At 37.7% G+C, this 23,285-nt stretch overlaps 2 protein-coding genes across 2 annotated transcripts; one reads left to right on the top strand and one right to left on the bottom strand.

Annotated features, from left to right (window-relative positions):
- The first annotated feature begins 221 nt into the window (after positions 1-221).
- aadac (arylacetamide deacetylase) lies at positions 222-11,898 on the top strand. Its single transcript, XM_026941319.3, has 5 exons — positions 222-763; positions 3,746-3,974; positions 4,976-5,045; positions 9,397-9,568; positions 9,980-11,898. The coding sequence occupies exons 1-5, from the start codon at positions 623-625 to the stop codon at positions 10,577-10,579; spliced, it is 1,212 nt and encodes a 403-aa protein (XP_026797120.2). The 5' UTR covers positions 222-622; the 3' UTR covers positions 10,580-11,898.
- A 144-nt stretch (positions 11,899-12,042) lies between these two features.
- On the bottom strand, positions 12,043-21,251 carry LOC113543359 (cysteinyl leukotriene receptor 2-like). Its single transcript, XM_034314876.2, has 2 exons — positions 21,120-21,251; positions 12,043-15,864 (listed from the first exon to the last, which is right to left on the bottom strand). The coding sequence occupies exon 2, from the start codon at positions 15,849-15,851 to the stop codon at positions 14,742-14,744; it is 1,110 nt and encodes a 369-aa protein (XP_034170767.2). The 5' UTR covers positions 15,852-15,864; positions 21,120-21,251; the 3' UTR covers positions 12,043-14,741.
- Positions 21,252-23,285: the final 2,034 nt, after the last annotated feature.

The raw sequence follows: 23,285 nt of genomic DNA, 5'->3' as shown, positions 1-23,285 counted from the left end.
GCTGATGTTATAATTGTGTCTGGGGAGAAATATAAGTATGAGAACCTTTGACCTAATGTACACTCACTATTAACAGTTAATAAACATGCAATAAAACTCCACTCAGGCACGCTGTCTAGCACTCCATATGGTCTCACTTACAGTTATATTTAGCCAATGAGATGCCACAGGCTACCAGTTTTCCCTAAGGCTCCAATAAGTGCAGTGCAGTGCAGACTACTGACTTCTCTGTGAGCTCACAATCTTATTTATTTATTGATTGATTTATTTATTAATGAGAAATCCAGGAATGTGCCAGAAGGTTTGGTGCAGGAATTATAATAGAATATATATAATACAATTTATTAAAACTATTAATTGTAGTAATTGTGGCTAAATTGTATGCATGCTTAGTAATGCATAAACATCAACGCATGTAAGAAACGTTCAGCTGGTCCTAGCACGCGCTCGGAGCCCCTCCCGGTAGGCCTGCGCGTGGTCTCGGCGGGGGGGAAACGCCGGTGCGCGCGCGCCGTCCTGTCTCGATTCAAACTTAATCCCGGATTAACGGAGTGTCTGGCTAACAAGCGGAAGAGGGAAAGTTTTGTTCGTGCGCTCTGCTCTCCGTTACAAAGCACCTGAAATGCGATCCACAGGAGCGCTTTTCCTCCTCTCCGTGTGCGCGTTAACGGCGTACTACATCTACTCGCCCATTCCGGATAACATAGAGCAGAGATGGAAGCTCATGATCACCGACTGCTTCTTCAGGAGTTTGAGTCACCTGGTAAGTCCAGTTCTGCATGTGGACAAAGATTCATATCCTACCATCACTTCTGAAAGCTGCATGCGCCTTTTACGCATGGTGTCAACACTGTGCCAACACTTAATTTCATGCTAACTGAATGCTATTTTTTAAGAATTTAAAATGTAAATCAAAAATGTAAATTATATAGACCATTATTCTCATTTTTATTACTTTATCAAGTGTTACTCCAAATCACTCCTAATCCACAAATTAATCCAAACATTATTTTTTTTTAAATAACACATAACATCAGAGTTAAATTGCATAATTACTATATTTTTTCAAAAATAAATATGAATATAAATATACATATAAATATGCATTTTCAATACTTTTACACACCAATGATAAAAAAAATCTTAAAACTAAAATATTAGTGCATAATTTTAATAACATGTTTTTCAGCAGTAATGTTTTACCATATTTTACTTAACTAACCTGCTAACTTTATTAGAGATTTATTTATTTTGTGTATTTATTTTTTGAAAATGTCAACATTTATTTGAATTTACATCCCATTTTCAAAGCCATTTTATGCAAGAAGGCACACTAACACAGGAATACAGGAAGTGCAACAGTGTACATATTAACACAATCATGTTAAGTCTTCTGTATAATAGTTATTGGATTAAGTTTTAAATCATATATGATATGTTTCACATTTGAATAGGTCTCAATTCTATAAGTGCTCAGAGGCTGAATGAGAGTTAACAACATTATGTCAGATTATGTCAGATCTTAATCCAGGCCCTGGAAGCTCTGCTCACCTGTTCTAATTATAGGAGTTATTATAGACCCCAGGAGTTTATTTATGGAAGAGCTGTTGCTTATATATTGTCCTAATCCTGATCCTAATTTTGATCTAGCTGAAGCTCATAGATGGTTGATTGATTATTTCATGTTAATATCTGATTAGTATATCGAAAAAGTACTATTAACATATGTTTATTTTGTGTGTACAACTATTTGTCCATAGACATTACTACTGTACCATGTATATCCATGTGTGTATGACCAACACAGCATTTTGACCTGTCCACATACTTGAATATTATCTCTGTAAACTGTCCCCATCTTCCCCATCCCTTATGCCAATAATTAAAAAAAAAATGTTAAGTGCTATGAGGGTTAGTCAGAAGAAAAAAAAATCACATAAATTAGAGAAATAGTATATTCAATTTATAGTTGCAAAAGTAAAAATGTACTACTGGGCCATTGTTCTCAATAGCTCCTTCTATTGATATCTTAAACCTGATACAGTTTTGTGACATATATTTGAAAAAAAAAAAAAAACGTTTTCATGTGACTCACCCTAATATGACTATTAAGAATATGTCGTTATTATTATTATTATTATTATTATTATTATTATTATTATTATTATTATTATTAACTGTTTTTTTATTTTTCAAGGACATTTAATAAAAGTTTTTTTTGCTTTAATTTTGTATTGATAACTGCACTGTTTAATTCCCTCAGTTTTATAACAATAATAATTATTCAATAATAATTTTATTGAACAGCACATTTATCTACACTGAAAACCCTAACAAGTTGACTGTACTCGATTGATTAAACTCATTCCCTCAATTTAATTGAGTAATGGGGTCTCGCAAAGCTTACTTGGTGTTCATATAGTGTACTTAAATAATTAAGTTCACCCAGCTTGGTATTCATATAGCATATTTTATCGATTACTGATCATGAATCGAGCCCGGGCTGCATGCTAGCCACTAGTCCACCAGGGAACTAGTGTATTACAATAACTTGGTGTTCACTTAACTTGGTGTTCATTTCAAGCGTACTTAAATACAGGGTGTCCCAAAAGTTTCCATACATAGGAGAAATTAACACTTTTTAGTAAAATGTAACTTTATTTGCAAAACATCCTCTAGGTGATTGCCATTTCTTTGTAACACACATGGAGTCATCTATCCTACTCATGATGAACTCTTGAACTACACTACACCAGTACCAGCAACAGACCAGACCCTATGGACCGCCTTTTGTAGTATTTTGTAGTAGGTAAATAAGTTAAAATAACTTAGACTTTTGATTTATGTGTACAAAACACAACAATTGAAGTAATATTTAGTCATGATTACTTGATTGTTTAAGTAAAAATAACATTAGGGTTTACATTGTACTCAATAACATGTTACTTGCAGCAAGTTCCCAAGGGAGCTGTCATGGTAGCGCCAAAGAGCACAGAACTACACTACCCATCAACCCCAGCACATCACATGCTTCACTAAGCACTCTCACCTGTGTCTCATTATGCCTTGTTAGAACCACTATTTAAGTTCTAGTTTTTCAGCGTCTCACTGTCAAGCTTTGGTTGTAGTTGCCGTGTGTTGTCATGTGTGTCATTATCGCTTATAGTCTGTATGGTTCTTGCCTCATATCCATAGTTCACATTGATGATTCTTGTTTTTCATGGTGGCAATTGTTTTGTTTGTACTTTACACAATAAATTATCTGCACTTACATCTGCCTCCACTACTAAATCCTGACAGAAGCGCATAGAAAAAATCATTACTTATTAAAAGCTGACTAGCATGATAACTGCCTAAGGCCCTCACTGCAATCAGTTCTTAATTAAGTTGATAAATTTGATAGTATAATTAAAACGTGCCTCATTATGAAAGGTTGTTGCCTTATTTACTACAATCCGGCTTCTCGCTCTGTGACACATAGTTGGAGTAAAAGCACCTGAAGCATGTATATGCTTGACTGATGCTAGGTGTGTGTGTGTGTGTTTGAGAACAGATCAAGGTGTACATAAGAATTGGAGGGTCTTATAGATTAGTCATATCTGGAGCTCATATATCACCCTGTCCTTGGTCAAGATTAGCTAAATGTGTTTACATTACACCATCCATCTTTCCAATCATACACATCCGTCTAAACTCAAAGTCATGTCACTTTCTCTCTCTCCCTCATCCCTTCTTTTCTCTCCAGGCAGACTTCAGCGAGCTGCTAGGTCTGACGGACTACATGGATGTGATGATGTTCATCACGTTCCTAGAAAGAGTGGTACCTGTGTCTGACGAGCGGGTGAAGGTGGCGGAAGAGCATTTTGACGGCGTGGAGGTGGTGGTGTATGAACCCAGGCAGGATAGAGGAACAGGCGAGATGAAGAGAGCCATCATCTACCTGCATGGTGGAGGATGGTGTCTGGGCAGCTCTAGTGAGTCTCATAAACATTAAATAAACATGTAGTTATGTAGGCTATTTACATACTTTTCATGCATTACTGTACCTGTATACCACCTGATGAATTCTCGATTCTGATTGGTCAGAAGCAGCTGTGACAGTCCATCTGGCTGCAAGGCAAATCACAGGTGCTCATTCTAATATGTTAGAACTTATATATTAACAACTTACAAAGGGACTTGTATAAACACATTAAAAAAAGGAGATGTTTCTTTAGCCAGGGGCTCGGTGGCCTAGTGGCTAGCACTGTTGCCTCGTACCTCTGGGGTTGCAGGTTCAAGTACCCCTTCTGCCCTGTGTGCTTTGGTGGTTTCTTCCCCCAGTCCAAAGACGTGTTGTAGGCTGATTGGCATTTACAAAGTGTGTGCAGTTGTGCCCTATAATGGGGTGGCACCCCATCCAGGGTGTCCTCTGTCTTGTCCCCTGGGATAGGCTTCAGGTTACCCAGCAATCCTGTGTAGGTTAAGTGGTACATCAAATGGATGGATGTTTATTTAGCATTTATGGAAGGAGTCTCCAGTGTCAGTGCTTTGTAACAATTAGCGGTAAAGCTGAAACCTTAAGTTTTCTGCCAGGATTAGAAGAGGTGTTTGCTCTTTCAGGTTTTTTGATAACATGAGAAGCTGCATTTTTTGTCTTATTAACTTTAAAAGAGAGAAAAAAGAGAGGCTGGTGAAGGAACGGTCATTTATAGCTGCTAGAATGTAAGTGATCAATTGTCTTGCAGACATTCCAAAGCATTCAATCTATGTCTATCTATAAATGGTTAAAAAGTGCACGTGTTCAGGACATGCTATTAATAAGAAAAATAATCCACTTCTGCTTTGCGATAGGCAGCATGACACCAACACATCATGGATTATTTTCCTATAACAGCTTTCCCCCATGTGTTTTATTCCTTACATGCATTATGTCTATAATTGCGCTTAGTGTACTGTATATAGTGCAAACTCTTCTCTCTCTCTCTGTTTACAGAAATGGGCCCGTACGATCTCCTGTCCAGGCAGATGGTTACAGAACTAAACGCAGTGGTTGTTTCTGTAGAGTGAGTATTCAGCTACATTGTGTCGAAATCCAGGATGGGTTTCAGCTACAGAGTCCAAAAGTCTCCCTGCACTACAAAGAACTGCTTTATTTATCAAAAAAAAAAACTATTATTTTTTAAATCTCTACAGTATCTTCTTCATATCATGTAAAATTGTTGTGACATCAAATATTTCATTTACATTTAAAAATCCACAAACAGTGTTAACTGTGTTAATGAGTAACCCATGATATTCAGTATTTCCATCTGTATGTTGTCCATTATCATCCCTGCTGCTTTAAATAATGAACAGACTGTTTTGCTTAGTGCAGAATGGCGTGATCTTGTCAGAGAAATCAAATTTGTAACTTGGATAATAAAAACAGTTCTTGGTAGCATAGTTCTGTCAGACTTTTCAATCCCACTATTTCTGGTTTTTGAAGCTTCTTGTAACCACAAAGTAGCTATTTTTTATTATTAATTTATAACTTGCCAACATTGATGGCTGAACCTATGCTGGATTTCATAAATCTTCTGTTGAGCATTAGTGTTATGCCACTAATATATTACATCTGTTCCAACTTTCGTGAAAATAAAAGGTTCTATTTCTAAACTCTGGTATTATACGGTTCTATGTGGTAGTCAATCACTATTTAGGATGAACATACAACATAGGCAGCTGTAGCCAATTAATATTCATGTTCTATTTACTCACTGACACTAACTCGAAATGTCAGGATGGCATGATAGAGCTGAAATGAACTTTTAGCTGTAAATATTTTATGTGTGCTTAATGCTAGTAATAAACAGAAATGGGAACAAAGCAGAATTGGTTTTAGAATTGGTTACTCTTTAACTCTTTAGCGTTACGTTCTGTAAATATCTGTAACTGCGACTGAAGGTCAGCTAGCAGACTATATGAGAGTTTCTTATATTAATTAACCTTAAATGTAGGTTTTGTTGAGCTGTACATGTAAAAAACTCAGGAACCAATGAGAATTAAATTGCATATATTTCATTTTGTATTTAATATTTACAACATACGCTGCATGCAGATTTTGCTCAGCGTTTTTGGATCAGTTCCTGACTTTTGGATATCCTGTAGATTATGGTAGCTCAGAGGTTTTCTAACAGGAATGTCAAAAGTTTGTTGCCCCATACCTCAAAATGGCTCTTCACCCAGTTAGGACCTTATAATACTAATGTCACGCTTTGCCTTGCTTTGCTCAAACTGTCTGGCAGCTCTGGTCTTTTTCACTGCTTATCTGTGCCTATCCAACCTGTGCATAATAAGTATTATGTTCTTCTCTGTGATTGGCTGTACACAGAAAACATGGCATGTGACAATAATGCCAGGGATCTGCCTCTATAAAAAAACTTTCTGTAGCAAATCGAGGCAGAAACGTGACGTCTGTCCATGAGTTTTAGACCATGGCGGGGGCCAGAACATAGTCAGACATGGCAAATCCACATCAGACAAAACACAGGCTAAAAGATCAAACCAGAAAATCTAGAAATAATATCATGGGTATGTCCCAAATGCATTTGTATCTTAGCAAGTGAAGATGTTTTAAAAATGTCAAATTAATATCAAATTAAGCTATCATTATTAGATTAATAATTAATTTAATTAATATAATTGAAAAATATATATGCTAAATAAAATATATATATTAAAACTTTAGAAAATAAAATCTATTTTTAGAAAAAAATAGGTTTTATCACAATAAGTAAGAAATAAAACATTTTATTATTTTATTATATTTATTATGTAGTTTATTTAACAATAAATCACAACTCCGCTGTTATAGGAAATTACTGTTTCCGCCCCAAAATTGATTCATTTCCTATAAAAACATGTATCCATGAAACGTTAATCCTTCTTGTTAATTACGTTATAGCTGCTATAGACATTATTAATTATGCACCGCACACATATTTTTATTATAAAATATGCTCTATTATTAATAAAACAAAAAGTGCAGCTTGTCATTTTACTGAGAAACCAAAAATTGGAAAGAATCTCCAGTGGTGGAAAGCTTACTGACTGTTACAAACCACTGACGCTGGAGACTCCTTCCATAAAAGTTACATAAACAACTCCATATCAACAATTAGACATTTTCTTTGTGAAATAACAATACATTTTTAATCTCTTTATTTTTAGTCTTAGATTATGTGGAGCGTCCACCATACAAGTCCATATTTCCATAGCTGTTGCTATGGAAACAATAACGTATTAAACCGAGTGCATTAATATTAACCCGAGATTAACAGCTACACAACTGTCAGAGCTGCTGTTATGTAAAATGATTCAACACATTTTGACCAATCTGATTTGAGAATCTGACAGTGCGGTGATATAACTAGGTATATTGTGCACGGTGCTATAAAACATGGATCAGCACGTGGAAAACTTTACAGAGTACAAAAGTAAAGAAGAAAAGAGACATCAGGATGGATAATAAGGATCAGGTGCGTATGAGGATCTGGAGCCAGAGCACAATGAGAGGAAAACAGAAAGTTCTCCCTGTGTGTTCCAGCCCATGTGCTCAAAGCCAGAAATGCAAAGTTGCCATTTTTTCTTTTAGAAAGCTTGACTTTAGTTCTGGTTAGGAGATAGAAATGGAAACTTTAGAAATGGTTTGGGACATAAACAGTATTGTAAAACCATTGATTTTAACTCACACCCTTATAATTCCTTTGTCTGAAATGCCATTACTAAGACACAGATTTAGTAGACTTGGCACTGTCCTATTTTATTTTATCCCTTCTCAGTAAAACAAGATGTGTGGTCATGTGCTCCGCCCTAGACCTTGCGTGCAAGCATCCATGTTTGTCCTGAGCTTATGAAAATGTATTACTATGTGAGATATGTAGCCGCACCTCCTGCTGTGTGAAGCAGAAGAAAAATAGAGCAAAGAATGGTGCGGAATTCAAAGATTTCACATGTGGTGGATGGCTAAAATGAGAAAATAAGTTCCGAAGCACAGTAAAGTTAATGGGAATAATGTTATGGACTTCGATGCTTACTCCCGTTTGGTAAAAATGACAGATCACTGAGAGAGTGTTACTAAAATCAGGTACTGCATACTCGAGTACATAGTGTCTACACTATGTGTGTGTGTCAGACTCATTTTAATTAACAGGCCACATTGCACTTAGTGCAATTTCAAGTTGTCTGGACCAAAAAACTCAACGGTTAAGGCTCTTGGTTACTGATCAAAAGGTCAGGGGTACAAGCCCTAGCACCGCCAAGCTGCCACTGTTGGGCCCTTGAGCAAGGCCCTTAACCATATCTGCTCCAGGGACGCCGTATCATGGCTGGCCCTGCGCTCTGACCCCTGCTTCCTAACAAGCTGGGATATGCGAAGAAAAGAATTTCACTGCTCTTTAATGTATATGTGAAAAAATAAAGGCTCCTTCTTCTTCTTCATTTATCTGAGGTACACTCTGAGTGCACAAATGGAACATACTGTACATCGTCCACTAAACTAAAGAATGGACTCTAAATTATTAGCAGAAGAAATCTAAATTATGGTTTTACTTAACTGGCATTATATGCTATAAATCTACATAAAATAGCCCATAATATTAAGTAGAAGAAAACAAAAATGAATATTCTGCAAAATAGTATGCAAAATTATTTATGAAGAAAAACTGTAAAAGTTGCATAAGTTGCACAAAGACGCATGCTTACACTGTCAGATTTTCTGCTCATGAATGAAGAAATAAATATTATTATCAGTAGCTGATATGTTTATGGCTCTGAGATTTTTTGCTCTATTTTGCCTCCTAGTGGAATTACACAGACTAGCTCCTGTTTTTTAAATATTTTCAATTCAGTTATGGTCCACAAGACGAATTTAATTTAGAACACAGGTTCTAAATTCATTTAGTGGGTTGGATTAGAACCTTTATCAGGCCACAACCTTTATTCTGGCCCACAAGATGTATGACACCTTTATTCTACATATTAATCCAGTTAAGATGCAGCTTGAGATGAATAAGGAACAATGAATAAAGGAAGTGTAAAGAGGAGGATTTTCTAACACAATTTAGTCACGCATTAAGTGAGGTTTAGGTGTCACTAAGATTGCAATTTTCTCCAGTTTCCTTATATACAGAGAGCTACTTATGATGTTTATGCTGAAAGCAATTTGCACAACCAGTCTAGTTATCCATTCTGCATTTGATTTTGTCCTGTATGTTACACAGTGTACTGGGAGCTGTTTAATTTCAGATGAAATGAAAATAATGATTAACTTGACATGACTTTAGAAACAAATTACTTTATCATGTAGGCTTCACTGATTCTTTTCTGGAACGAATCAAGTTCTGCTGTAACGCATTAACTATTATTTGTGCACAGGTACCGCCTGGCCCCTCCGTACCACTTCCCTGTTCCATTTGAGGATGTGTACCGTGTAGTGAAGTATTTCCTTCAGCCTGATGTTCTGGACAGGTACGAGGTGGATCCAGAGCGTGTTGCAGTGTCAGGGGACAGTGCTGGAGGGAACCTGGCAGCCGCTGTAACACAGCAGGTGAGATACATCAGATTAATATGTAATAATTTTACATTTTTGGCAGAAAGGAGGCACAGAGGATAACATTGCCATCCCTGGTTTGACCTCAGGGTTGGGTTACTGTCTGTGTGGAGTTTTGCTTGTTTTATCAGTATGAGTTCCTGGTTTTCTTCCAACTCATAAATACATACTAGTAGGTGGATTGGACTAGGTGGGAATGTACTTCCCCACACGGTACACATCCTCAAATGAAACACAGAAGTGGTGAGGAGGGGCCAGGCAGTACCTGTGCACAAACAATAATTCATGCCTTACAGCAGAACTTGAGTCTTTCTAGGATAGCTTAATGTTTTGTTCAGGAATTCGGGATTTATACTAGACATTTCTGGTCACTAGGACTTCATCCACTGCTTGTGTTTCTAATTCCAGCTGCAGCTGGAACCAAACCAGCATGTGAAACTAAAAGCGCAGGCTTTAATCTATCCAGCCCTGCAAGCACTGGATCTCAACACACCGTCATACCAGCAGAACCAGCACATGCCAATCCTGCCACGGACACTCATGGTACGCTTCTGGAGTGAGTACTTCACCAGCGACAAATCATTTCTCACCACCATGTTGACCAACAACCACAACAGTGCAGAATCCATTGCGCTGCTCAAATTTGTCAACTGGAGCGTCTTCCTGCCTGAGCCATACCGCCGGGCATACAACTACAGCACCCTGTCTATATCGACAGACAAAACCTCTTTGTCGCTAGCAGACCCGCGGGCGTCGCCATTACTGGTGCCTGACGCTGTGTTGCGTCGGCTGCCTAAAACCTACATTCTGACAAGTGAGTACGATGTGCTACGTGACGACGGCATGATGTATGTAACACGTTTGCGTCTGGCTGGCGTCGATGTGACACACGAACACTACGAAGAGGGGTTTCATGGCACAATTATGTTCACGCTGTGGCCCACCGAGTTCGAAGTCGCCCGCAGAATTGTGGACAATTATCTGCTGTGGCTCAAGGAAAATTTGTAAAAATATATTTGCTACAGAATTGGTTTACATACCTTGTCTCAGAGGTCCTTCCCAGCACCAAGCTGCATATAGATGTTGCTTTTTCACATTTTGTCTGTTTTTTTCATGTGTTGGAGTGTTTCCTGATTTTAAAAGGGCACAGTCTGATTTACTGTTATATTATCAAGATGTAACATTTTTATGACTCATAACTAGATCTGGCTCATAGATACAAACAAAGCAGAGAAATGGATTTTTTTTTATCTCTGTCAGTCTCTTGATTTATGCCAGTATAACAGTATGCCAGGGTTTTTTTTAAAGTCTCATTTATTTACTGACATCTTTGGACATTCTGGTAATCTCTTTTGTGTTTTTTCACTCTTTAGACTTAATGGGGTTTAGTTTATCAAGCAGTAAAGTAAGAGTGTCTCCAATGCACCTGATTTATTTTAATGTATAACTGTGAAATCCTGGTGGTAATTTGCATAGGTTTTATTCAGTTGATTTCTTTCATCATAGCTGCATTCTTAAGTGCCTCAGAAAGTGTGTGCACAGAACAACCAACAACCGAGGAGTGTTAAAATGTAGGTTTTGCAACTTTTCACAACTGGGCTTTTAATTCCACTCACGATAAGTGAAGCATGCAGTGAAGTAACACGGTCAGGCTGATTTATAGCCCATCCTACCCACACACACCTCCTCAATACTACTCCAGCTCTGGTTTATATTAAAGCACTCATTCTAAAACATTAGTGTTTCTATAGTAATGTGTAATTCACAGGGACTTATATGGTGTACACTCCACAAAAACAGATTTAAAAAAAAATGTGTAGCAGTTTTGGAAGGAATCTCTAGTGTCAGCACTTTGTAACAGTCAAGTGGAAGGAAAAAGAGAGGCTGATGAGGGAACAACTGTTTATACCTACTATAAAAGAAGTGACTAACTAAGTAACTAATTTGTTTCATGGACATTCCACAACATTAAATGTAACTATAAATGGATAAAAAAGTATTACGTGTTGTTCTTTAATAAATAAAACAAATGTTAGCAAATTGATGTGGTATACACAGGATAGCATACGATATTAAGTCACATCATGATTTTAAGTTTATTTTAACCTTAACAGCTACAAGCAAAACTATATTAAATTGCAACGCAATGACAGAAGTCAATGTCTCTAAAAGTTTATCTTAGTACATGACAAAACCACAGTCGTTAATACAGAGGTGCCAACATCTATGGTTTAGCCATAGCATTTAAGATTTTCGACCCCTTGCTACGACAATATGGGAGACAGCTAAGAACTACACTTTCCTGCTTTTTCAGCTAAAGCAACTTTAAGACAAAACACAAATAAAATTCAAGCCAATTCATCGAAAAATTTCATTTCACCTTGATTTTATCTAGGTTAACTTTGACTTGTGAATTTGCAAGCCTTGATTTGGTGAACCAATAGAAAACAATAGGGCGAAGCTGTGGTCTTTGGTCACTAAAAACATAAGATAAGTGTGTTGTACACTGGGTTTTTGAGGTAAAGTTCTGTTGTTTTTGTTTTTCTTAACAATGTTGGCAACTCTGTTAATAAGTGACTGGTCTCGAGTACTACCATCACAAAAGATGACCTGGGAGAATTTTCAGAACATTAGGGATTATTTGCTGAATTCTATATATCCTATATATTCTGTTCCCCAGTAACCACTAGTCTGTTTTTGGAAATCACATTTTTTATAGCAACATGTACCTTGTGAAAATAGACTTTAAAGAGTGAGCAGGAAATTTTTACCCCCCTCCTCTGAGACACCTAAGCCAAAGCATTTTGTGTGGGATCATTCAAGTGGAGTTCACCCAGAGGAGACAGGAAGGAGATCAGCCGAGGTATGCACTCATCCATCACATAAAAACGAAAGGCTTTCAGTCTTGATGTGCTGCATATGGACAGAAATACATTCACACCAAATGGAGCGAGATATTTCCTTTATTACATGGCATTACATGCTATTACATGGCATTTGACACAAATGAAGCATGTAAAAATTGGCAGCAGTAACAAAATCTCCAAGTATGGTTTAAGTATAATTCTAAAATCATGCTAGCTTTTCATTTCCATTTTTGGACCGAGTCTTCAGGGACTAGCATTAACATGAAGCTCTTTCTGCCAAAAAACACAGCATACTGATTATCAAAGGGAATTCTGCAAATAAGATGGAAATCACCAGAGACAGCCTGCCACAAAATGTGAGATAAATGATCTGTTTGGAACAAATCTCTCCTAAAGAATGTGAAATGTATGAAAATGTGAATGTGTTGGTATTGAAAAGATTTTGCCTGTGTCCTTATGAAGGATTTAGAGTATAAAACACAAAAGATTTAACAATACAAACAGATCATTCCACTAGATTCATTCAAGCTCTTTATCCTGGTCAGCGTCATGGCAGATCCAAAGCTTATCCGAGGAACACACCCTGGATGGGACGCCATTCTGTCACAGGGCACCACGCACACACATTTGCACATTCATTCACAACTAGGGCAAGTTAGAGTCACCAATCCACCTACTGGCATGTTTTTTGGAGGTAATTGAAGAGCCTGGTGAACACCTATATGTACATGGGGAGAACATGCAAAACTCCACACAGTTCCCCAAGCTCACGAATGACCCAAGGCTACCCATTGCACCCCTGTGCCACCCCTATAGGGATTGATTGCAATCAGGCCTACTGGGCACATGCTCAGGAACCATGGCCACTAATGGTCCTTGTAGCGTCGATTTAAGAAGGACTAGGCCATTAAGCTGTCACACAAAACACGATTCATGGAATATAAGCCAATGGATGTAAAGTCGCAGAGCCTGAAGTAAATTGGATGCGACTGCAGTGAGACTGTGTTCCAAAGTATCACCGAAACTACTCAAATATTCATAATAGATGTTTACTGAAGTACAGTGCATTTAATATTGCATGTGCTGGGTTGTGGGGTACGAAGGGTTCCTTCCACTGGTTCATGCCTAATGGGGTGGCGAGAGGGTTCCTGAATAGGTTCCTGCCCAGAGGCCCAGGATTTACCAATCCATCTCTCCTAACCTGTGATGGACTTGAATCAGTTAATTAAATACCTTTCCTGAGTCAAGGACAGGGGTGAAAAAAAACTTGTGCTATTCCTAAAATGTTACATTTAGCATGGGATAATTATCTATGGTTAAATATTTTGGCAGCTGATTCCCACTAAATCCACAGCAGGATAATAAGTATGGTGTGATAGATATTAGAACAGGCTTCTATACCATTTTTAAACATCTTATATGTAAAGGCACTTTATCTTGTGGCAGGGATGAATTTAAATGATACCCATTCCAATAAACTTAGTTAATCAAAAGTATTCTGGGATAACGTATCATTTTGGCTTCCATGTTAAGGGCTTATTACTGTAAGCATTAACTTTAAGGCACTTTAAATGAACTGTGATCAAATCAGAATGCAGTTTGAAACAGACTTTATGAAAAAGAGGATGCTTTTGCACTTGGCAGGAAGAAGACACACATCTTTAAGATATCAGTCATGGAATGTGGTACATGCCTTGCCATGTGCACTTTGTTAATCTTTTGATATAGCTAAACCAGGCTTATCTACTTTGTGAATATATTCACATGCTCATAGCTGTCCAGGACAATGTGCTTACAAAGTGAAACCAACACAGTCTAACTACTGATCTGCTCAGGTTCCTTAACTGTCATACACATTGATCAAAGAATGAGATTTCTTAGAAAACCTGCTTAGATGTCAAATCAAAATGTTCTAACCACTGTGGCTCTTAAAAGCCAGTCTGCTTAAAGAGTTTGTCAGATCATAAGGTTGATGAACTGCAGATGTATGGTGTAGTTCATTTGCTCCCTTTTTTCTCTAATTATTACCGCCTGTCTGGAGGAACACATGGCACAACTATCCACTTGTTTTATAATCTTGACTGTTCTCTTAGTGAGTCTAGAAGACACACATCAGCTGTAATAAGGCAGAAAATGAGACTAGGCTGGAGCAATGTCTGTTTAATTCAAGCGCCAAGGAAGAAAAAATACCCCAAAAAGTCTAGCAGACATTTTTTGTTGCCTTGTGTCACTGGACTAAGCATGGCAGATTTAAACGCCCTCCCACTTCCTTGGTTGAAGAGCCATCAATGTTGATGGAGCCATCAAACAGTAATATCATTTTTCTGGGAGAGTGGCAGCTCCATAGAGAAACCTTGGTCCCTGTTTGTTGTATTTGGTTCTCCAACCAATGGTAGCTGCACAACAGCTGGAGCCATGGAACTCAAATTGGTATTCTCTAGTGCCCAAGAAAGGTGTGCACGAGCAATGAACTTATTGATCACTGTTTTGAAACCATGGCCCACAAACAGGAAGAGAAGTGGATCCAGGCAACTGTTGACTGCAGCAAAGCACAGCGTCACCACCACCGATTTCTGCAAGGTGGCCAGCAACTGGCATGCCTCTGGGTGCTGGTACATCATATGGTGGAGGTGCAGCGTGCGTTGGATGTGGTAAGGGAGGAAACAAAAACAGAAGATCAAAAGCACCAAGCAGATCAGAGCCACATCACGCTGCCTTTGGCCAGCACGGATCCTCAAGATGTGTCTGATCATGAGGCAGTAGCAAATCAACACCACTGTTAGCGGAAGCAAAAAGCAGATCACCAGCACCACCAGGTTCAGACGATACACCAAAGCCCAGGACTCTTTCCCTGCTGGTTCCAGGCATCCCTCTGCCTGCATGCTGAACCCAGTGATTATACCAAGGTATAAAATGTTCCCCCCTATCACAAAAACCCAGATTCCCCAGCACAGGAAGCGAGCCCATCTGCAAGCCTCACTGTTCTGGAGCCGAACTCGACCTGCTAGCACCAGGTAGCGGCACACGCTAAGGGCTGTCAGAAAGAAAATGCTGCAATACATGCTGATGTAGAACAAGAAGGTGGAGAAACGGCAGGCAAGGTTCAAATGTGACATTGTGGACCTGGGAGAAGATTCCTGCATACCAGCTGAGTTGTTGGAGTAAAAGGCGATCCTTAGTGGCAATGTAAGGATGAAGATCAGGTCTGATACAGCAAGGTGGATGAGAATGATAGTAGAGAGACGATTCTTCACCGAGAGCTTGCAGAAGACGTACAGAGCGCCAGCATTGCCCAAGAGACCAAAAATAAAGACCAGGCTGAAGACCACGGTGTAGGTGGTGAATTTGTATTCCTCTGAATGGTTACAGTTGTGACCTTGAGAGACTGAGCTGTTGCCTTCTCCTCTCTCCATCGCTCATCAGATCCTGCAAATCAGAACACAGAATCGTGAAAATAGTGCTGCATTTGATATCCATGTTTCACAATGTGTTTGGATAAGTATTACGACTAAGGAATTAAATACAACTGTGTGTTGTGTTATAGGAAAATAATCAACAGCAGGGAGATGTGATGGGGCCTGACATGAACTGAAGTTACTTTTACCACCACGAAGTTGATTATTTTCCAATAACAGCACAAAGTGCTGACACCAGAGACCCCTTACCGATGATTTAAAAAAAAACTGTTTATGTGAAGTGTTGGCTATACAACACCCTTGTAAGTTGTGCAACAACAATATATGGGAGGGGAAATAGATATTCAGACAGTGGTTTTTGTTATTAAATATATACCTCCAATGTATATATCCACTTGAAATTTACACACATAATGTCTTTTCACATTGCATCAGCAGCATTTCGGGGGAAAAAAAATGCAGTAGCTGGCTTCTCAGAGGAAGAATGTGTTAGATTTATCATTCTGGTGGAAAAGGATAAGGGCTAAATTATGAAAAGAATTGGGGGGAAAACAAAAAGGTAGCATAAGGACAGCTTAGGTTCTGTATTTTGAACCTTTCTGAAGCCAGCACCATGTCCACAAATCAGCCATAACATTAAAGCCACCTGCCTAATATTGTGTAGGTCCCCCTTGTGCCACCAAAACAGCACTGACCCATCAAGGCATGGGCTCCACAAGACCTCTGAAGGTGTTCTGTGGTATCTGGCACCAAGACATTAGCAGCAGATCCTTTACTTCTTGTAAGTTGTGAGGTGGGCCTCCATGGATCGGACTTGTTTGTCCAGCACTGCCCAAAGATGCTCGATCAGATTGAGACCTGGGGAATTTGGAGGCCAAGTCAACACCTTGGACCCTTTGTCATGTTCCTCAAACCATTCCTGAACAATTATGTAACATCTACATAAATGCCAGGACACAAGGTTTCCCAGCAGTACATTGCCCAGAGCATCACACTGCCTCCGCCGACTAGCCTTCTTCTCATAGTGCATCCTGGTCTTCCCCAGGTAAGCGACGCACATGCACCCGGCTGTCCACGTGATGTAAAAGAAAATGTGATTCATCAGACCAGCCCACCTTCTTCCATTGCTCCATGGTCCAGTTCTGATGCTCATGTGCCCATTTTAGACACTTTTGGGGGTGATCAGGGGTCAGCGTGGGCACTGTGACTGGTCTGGGGCTATGCAGCAAGCTGCAATGCACTGTGTGTTTTGACACTTTTCTATTGTAGCCAGCAGAATAACATTTGCAGCAATCTCTATTACAATAGCTCTTCTGTAGGATTGGACCAGATGCTGCTGAGGTGTATTTCTGGTTAAAACACTGTCCAATCAGAACAGGTTCCAAACTTGTGGTCCTTTTATGCATAATACAGATTGTAAGTAATAAAATGTTAAGTATCTAGTGATATGATGGCCATCAAGAGCAGATCTATGTGGATGGTTTTCCTGCTCTGGCACATATGATTTAACTCATCCATGAATTGTGCTACGCAGTGTGCTAAATTTCAGATAAAACAGGTTTTTTAAAATTGCAAGCCCATCAGACGACTTGGCAAGAGGAATGGGCCAAAACTGAACCACAATGCTGCAGAAAAGCTAATGACTTCTTCCCTTAGACACCTCAAAGCTGTAATTGCCAACAATAGTGCTAGGCAAAGTACTAATGTTGGTAATTTGTGGTGTCTGAATACTTTTTCCTCATCAGTTTTTGTGTTTTAATGCTCATGAATACATACAGTACATTTTTGCTCATATTTATAAGTACAAAGTCAAAAGACATCACATGTATAAATTTGAAATGGATATACTGCATGAACTGGTATATTAAATAATAAAAAAAATAGTGTCTGAATACTAATTTCCCCTCATTGTGCTTTGCCTTGCAGTCGGAACTACTGTCTTAAGGTGTGCTGTTATAGAAAATTAATCAACACCTTTTGACCAGTCAGATTTGAGAATTCACCAGCACTGTGCTATATGTTTTATTTTGTAAGGGAATGTAAAAGTGCATTCTGTGTTGCAAGAAGAGGGGCTTCTTTTAATTTTCCTCACAATATTCACACATTCCTGGCCATGCAAAATGATGTCATAGACACGGTGTGTTAAAAGTTATGGTGTAACAAAGATATTTTGACGAATGTTTCATATAATTTTGCTTGTTGCGAATGTAATGAGTTTTATCTGGCAGTTTTTTAACATTCTTAGAAAAAACAAGTTTATTTTATGTAAAACCCTACAACAGAAGGGTTTCCCTTTCAGAAAATGTTATAAGTAGAACCCTTGAGGAAACCCTTTCTGCTAAAACTGCTATCCATGTGAGCATTTTTGGTCAAGTGAATCTTTTAAACACAAAATCCTGATCCTTGTTAACAATCCAAACAGGGAGAGCTTAGCTGGAGCCTCAGCTTGGACTGAGAGCTGACTCAGAGATGTAGTGTGGTTATTTTATCAGTTATTTTTCAGAGAGAAAAAAAAACTCAGATCTTATCATTATACCCAGAAGAGGAGGAAAGACAAAATGAGGTCTTCATCAATGGTGACCCTGGATGCTCGGCACACACAGTAATAAAGTGTAAACCAAAGGCTGCACAAGGCCTAATAACAATGAATAACAGGTCATGACAAAAAAAAAAAAAAAAACAAGAAAAAAAATAGAAATGGAACAATACCAAAAACATTATATGTATCTTGCAGATGACATTTTTGATACAGTCATGCACAAATTATGCAATCATCAACAAATCACATGTCCATTACGGACAGCATGACCCATGTTATATTCGTAGCTAAGTAGTTTTACAAAAGTGACATTTGTTTTGTGTTTTGTAATCATTTAATTTAGACCATATAATCATTTATAGAAAAAATATATTTAAAGCCTCTGGCAGTGGTATTGTTACTAAAGATCTGTTGCTACATAAGAATTTACTAAGAAATATATTGTATCTCCTACATTTATAACTACATTTGAAGTATAACTAGAAGTCCTATTTTCTCCCTGATAAGAACTGTGTAGGTGTGTCGCCTCTTATCAGAAGCAGTGGTTCTTTGACAGCGATTTTGTTTTTACAAAAAGTGAGTCATGTGGTGTCGTGGTATATTTTGTGCACATTTCTAGCAGCATGGTACTCACAGAAAAAAAAAGGTAAGATTGCAGTTTGTATGCATGTCAGTGCTACTTGCCTTTCCAGCTAGTTCAAAAAGCTACATTGTTCAGCAGAGCACAGCACTGCAACGTGCCCACTGTCACACAGCCTACTAGCAACAAGTGGCTTATATACCATTTAGGCTGTATGTTTTGGGTTGTAAGTATTTTTTCCATTTACAACCTCATGAGATGTTATCATGAACAAACATGAAAAACATTGTCTCAGACACAGACAGGGAAGTCACTCTGTGGTTGGTGTGGTTGGGGTAAAAAGGGGGCACTCAAGTAAGCAGGCAGCTAATTCTAGAGAATTCTAGTCATTTCTAGAGTTGGCCTCAAGTCTACCAAAGTACTATAGTCCAACTCAAATAAGTAGAAGTAAGAAACTAATTATGAATTAGAGGTGCTTTAAGTGAAAATATGGGCATTTTATACAACAGTTAGTTTCGATCCACTAATTTGATTGGCTGAGCGGTATTCCAGGAGTGCCTAGTATAACTGCACTGGAATGTTTCACAGTATGTATCATTCAGCTCTTCTGTGTTCGCCACATAAAATTCCACTTCCTAGTTCCAATTGGTTACTACAGTAGAGTTAGTGACATCATCATCATGGCAAATGATACTTTTGACTTAAAATATGAAAGATGTTAACGAAAAGGAAGAATGGATGCCAATTTTATCAGAAGCACCTTTATCAGGAATGTACCAATCAGTACTAGTGTGAGCTAGCTAGCTGTTTTAAAGCGAGTGTGGATTCTTCAAGATCTATTTCTGCTAGCGGAGCAAAAATAAACAGAACATTTGGTCATATTTTATGCGAAATGTCACTTAGTCGATATACTACGGCCAAATCACAGCTGTGCCGACATTCAGTATAACTGCACTCTTGCCCATGCGCTATTGCATAACTATGCTGGCCACTTAAAAATGTTGTTAAAAAATAAATTAATTAATTTAAAAAAAAAAAAAAAAAAAAAAAACAGAAAAAAGGAGTACATTTAAATAAAATCTAGCAACAAGAAAAACTAAAAAAACCTTCTTAATCAGTTAAAACTGGAAGTAGCAAGTCCAAATTATGCACGATGCTATTTTAAAAAAGTGTTTAGATTTAAATACGCACAAGAATTTTAAAATTAAGTGATATTGTTTTCACATTTGCAAATACATAAATATTCACCGGAAAAGATTAGGGCAGGGTTAGTGTCTGTACCCTTTCTCATGACTTTAATCATCAGAAAGCAAACAAAATCCAACCATCGCCCTGATTCACATGAAACTGAACTGATTTTTATCCCCCTTGAGATCAGGATCTTTTTTATTACTATTATTATTAAATCAATTTTAATGTGTGAAGAACAAGAGAGACTAATATACATTCTCTGTGCAAACACGACTGCGTGTGGTATCCATACAAATCGGCAGCTATGGATTTCATTGTTTTAAATATAGGTAATTAATCACTAAGTAGTCATAATTTTTGAGATTTAGAAATGCATTTACTAGACAATTGATTGAATAATTATTTTAAAAAGGGAGTTTTCAATGAATGTGCAATAAATGCTTTTTATTAGTAGTATTAGTATTTGAAGTGTAAATTATGCTTCCTCTGGAAAATCATACATAGCAATCAACCCTCAAGAGCCCAATACTTGTTCCAGTTGAGAGAATATCCACTGCTATGAGGAAAGCAATGTGCTATACACAAAGATTGGTGCTACTTTGGCAAGAGACTTAGAACTATGTAACTGATAACAATACACTTTGAAAGAAAAACAAAATCTCTATGCAAACTTAAATCACATGTTCATTTTTTCCACTGACTATTTGAAGCAATGACGTGTAGAGTTGTTAATACTGTTTTTAGAATTATGGTGCATATTTTTGGACAAAATTTTTCTGAAACATGCATATCATCACATCACAGGCCTAATGTACAATTCCCAAAACATGGCACACAGCTGGCACAAAAACAAGAAATTACTCCAGCATTAATTGTTGCGTTGTTGTTCAAACCTTAAACTATATCCACAGCTGATATATTAAGGAATATGCAAAGTTTTATGTAAATAATTTACCTGAGTAGATGCCTTAGATTCTTGTGTGCTTGCCTGTCGATTTGTGTAGAAACTACTGATTTCTTTCAGTTCACAATTTAGCTTTGTCTCTCTGCTGCATGCATATGCACATACACAAAGGAAACCATGTTCTCTGACTACTCATATAAACTGCAGTAATGCATTATAAACATGCACATGAATTGCAGTACATACCACAGACACTAAACAGTGCACCAACAGAGCGTCATAACTGGCTACGTGATAACAGATATTATAGGAAGTGGTTTACTCCCCTATAGCTATCTCTTTGTGCAATTACCCCAAACATATGTGTGAATTTCCTAAAATGTATTAACAGAGACTAAGTACAGAATGTGCTTAGTTGAACATTGAACATATCTCTTTTGATAATGTAAACATAAGATCAAATAATTCACAAACATTCATTTCATTATGACTAGCAGCATCATTGGTGTATTTTAGGACATGGGTAACATAGCATTGGCTGCAGAGTACAGATATTTTCACCCAAAAAAGTTTTCTCATTTCAGTACTTTAGATGTCTGTAGATATAGTAAACATGACCAATAAACTGCAAGTAAGCTCACATCCCTGCTGTAAAACCAGCCCCATCTGGTCAGGCTTGTCAAGATTAATGGTTTTACAGGGGTTTAGTCACATTCAGGCTGGTTCTAGCTAATCAGATTGATGAGACTGGTTGATCAGGCTGGGTCTAACTGCAGCTTTTATGATTTTAGCAAACATTGAAATTTTATAAAGTTTCTGTCTACTGGTTTAAAAACAGGTCATCGTCACTTATTTCTGCAAGGTGATACGAGCCAATAGCATGTGTGCTACAGTGCAAAAATGATCAGGAACCTTACAGAAAAAATGATAGGAATGATTATTTCCAAGTTTTCCTTTGAACTTTAGCACATCAATTACCTGAACATTCTCATAAAATTAGTTTGTAGTTACATAAAATAGTACCGAAAGCAACCTTTGGCGAATGTTCCTACGTTAAGAGAATTCCCAGAACATTCCCAGAACAGTGCTGACTTTATTAAAGCAAACATTCCCAGAATGATATGAAATGGTTCCCAAAACAAAATTTAACCAAAGGGAACCAATATGACCAGCTAGGACTAGCTTGCCTAGCTAGAACCAGCCAGAAAGTGACCAAAAGCCCTCTAAAACCATCAGATCCAACCAGCTGAGGCTAGTGACCAGATAAGACCAGCTAACTTCCCATTCTGTTTTTTTAAAAGCAGAGATTAGGCTAAATATTTCATAATTTAAACAATTAGCCATGTTTCCTAGCAAATTAGCTAACATTAGACTAACAATTATATTAAACCAATATCTCATGACACTAGAGGAATAGATAACATTAAGCTAACTAATGATACAGTGTAATTAAAATCGCTAGCAGGATGCTATCAAGCTAGCTAACATTAGTTTAGTTAATGGTCATGTAATTAAAATTATTAGGCAGGTTTGCTAGCAAGTGAGGTAACATTAGACTAATTATCATGTTGTGTAATTTAAAGCAGTAGCCAGGTTGACTAGTGAGTGAGCTCACATTAAGCTAACTATGATGTAATTAAAACCATTAGTCAGGGTTTTTAGCAAGTTACCAAACATTAGGCTAACTAATATATTGTGCAAACCAGTATCAAATGTCACTAAAGAAATAGATAACATTAGGCTAACTAATATACAGTAAATCAGTAGCCAGGAAACTAGCAAGATAGCTAACATGAGTTTAGCTGTCATGTAAATAAAACCATTAGCCAGGTTTGCTAGTAAGTTAGCTAATATTAGACTAATTATGGTGTTGTGTAGTTTAAGCAAGTAGCCAGGTTGACTAGTGAGCAAAGTCACATTAAGCTAACTTTTATGTAATTAAAACCATTAGTCATGTTTTCTGGCACGTTACAGTATAGCATTAGGTTAAATAATTACAGAGTGTAATTAAAATCAGTAGCAAAATCATGTTTGCTAGCAGGCTAGCTGACATTAGGCTAACTGTTATGTTCTGTAACCTAAGAGTTGACTGAAAAACTACTCAAGATCCATAGCTAGTGCTAAAATTGTGGTTCAGGTGTTCATGTTCTTCTCTGCTCTACACACATTTCTCTCAGCTACAGGCTATTGTAAAACATATATACAAACTGATTCATG

Source organism: Pangasianodon hypophthalmus, chromosome 21 (genome assembly GCF_027358585.1).
Source record: "Pangasianodon hypophthalmus isolate fPanHyp1 chromosome 21, fPanHyp1.pri, whole genome shotgun sequence".
NCBI lineage: Eukaryota > Metazoa > Chordata > Actinopteri > Siluriformes > Pangasiidae > Pangasianodon > Pangasianodon hypophthalmus.
Note: the sequence above shows the minus strand (reverse complement) of the source record. Positions and strands in the feature narration are given on the sequence as shown.

Bases quoted from the DNA above. Each gene is read 5' to 3' on its own strand.
- aadac (XM_026941319.3), top strand. From the start codon at position 623: ATGCGATCCACAGGAGCGCTTTTCCTCCTCTCCGTGTGCGCGTTAACG. The intron at 764-3,745 runs GTAAGTCCAGTT...TTTTCTCTCCAG, and splicing joins TCAGGAGTTTGAGTCACCTG to GCAGACTTCAGCGAGCTGCT. The intron at 5,046-9,396 runs GTGAGTATTCAG...ATTTGTGCACAG, and splicing joins GCAGTGGTTGTTTCTGTAGA to GTACCGCCTGGCCCCTCCGT.
- LOC113543359 (XM_034314876.2), bottom strand. From the start codon at position 15,851: ATGGAGAGAGGAGAAGGCAACAGCTCAGTCTCTCAAGGTCACAACTGT.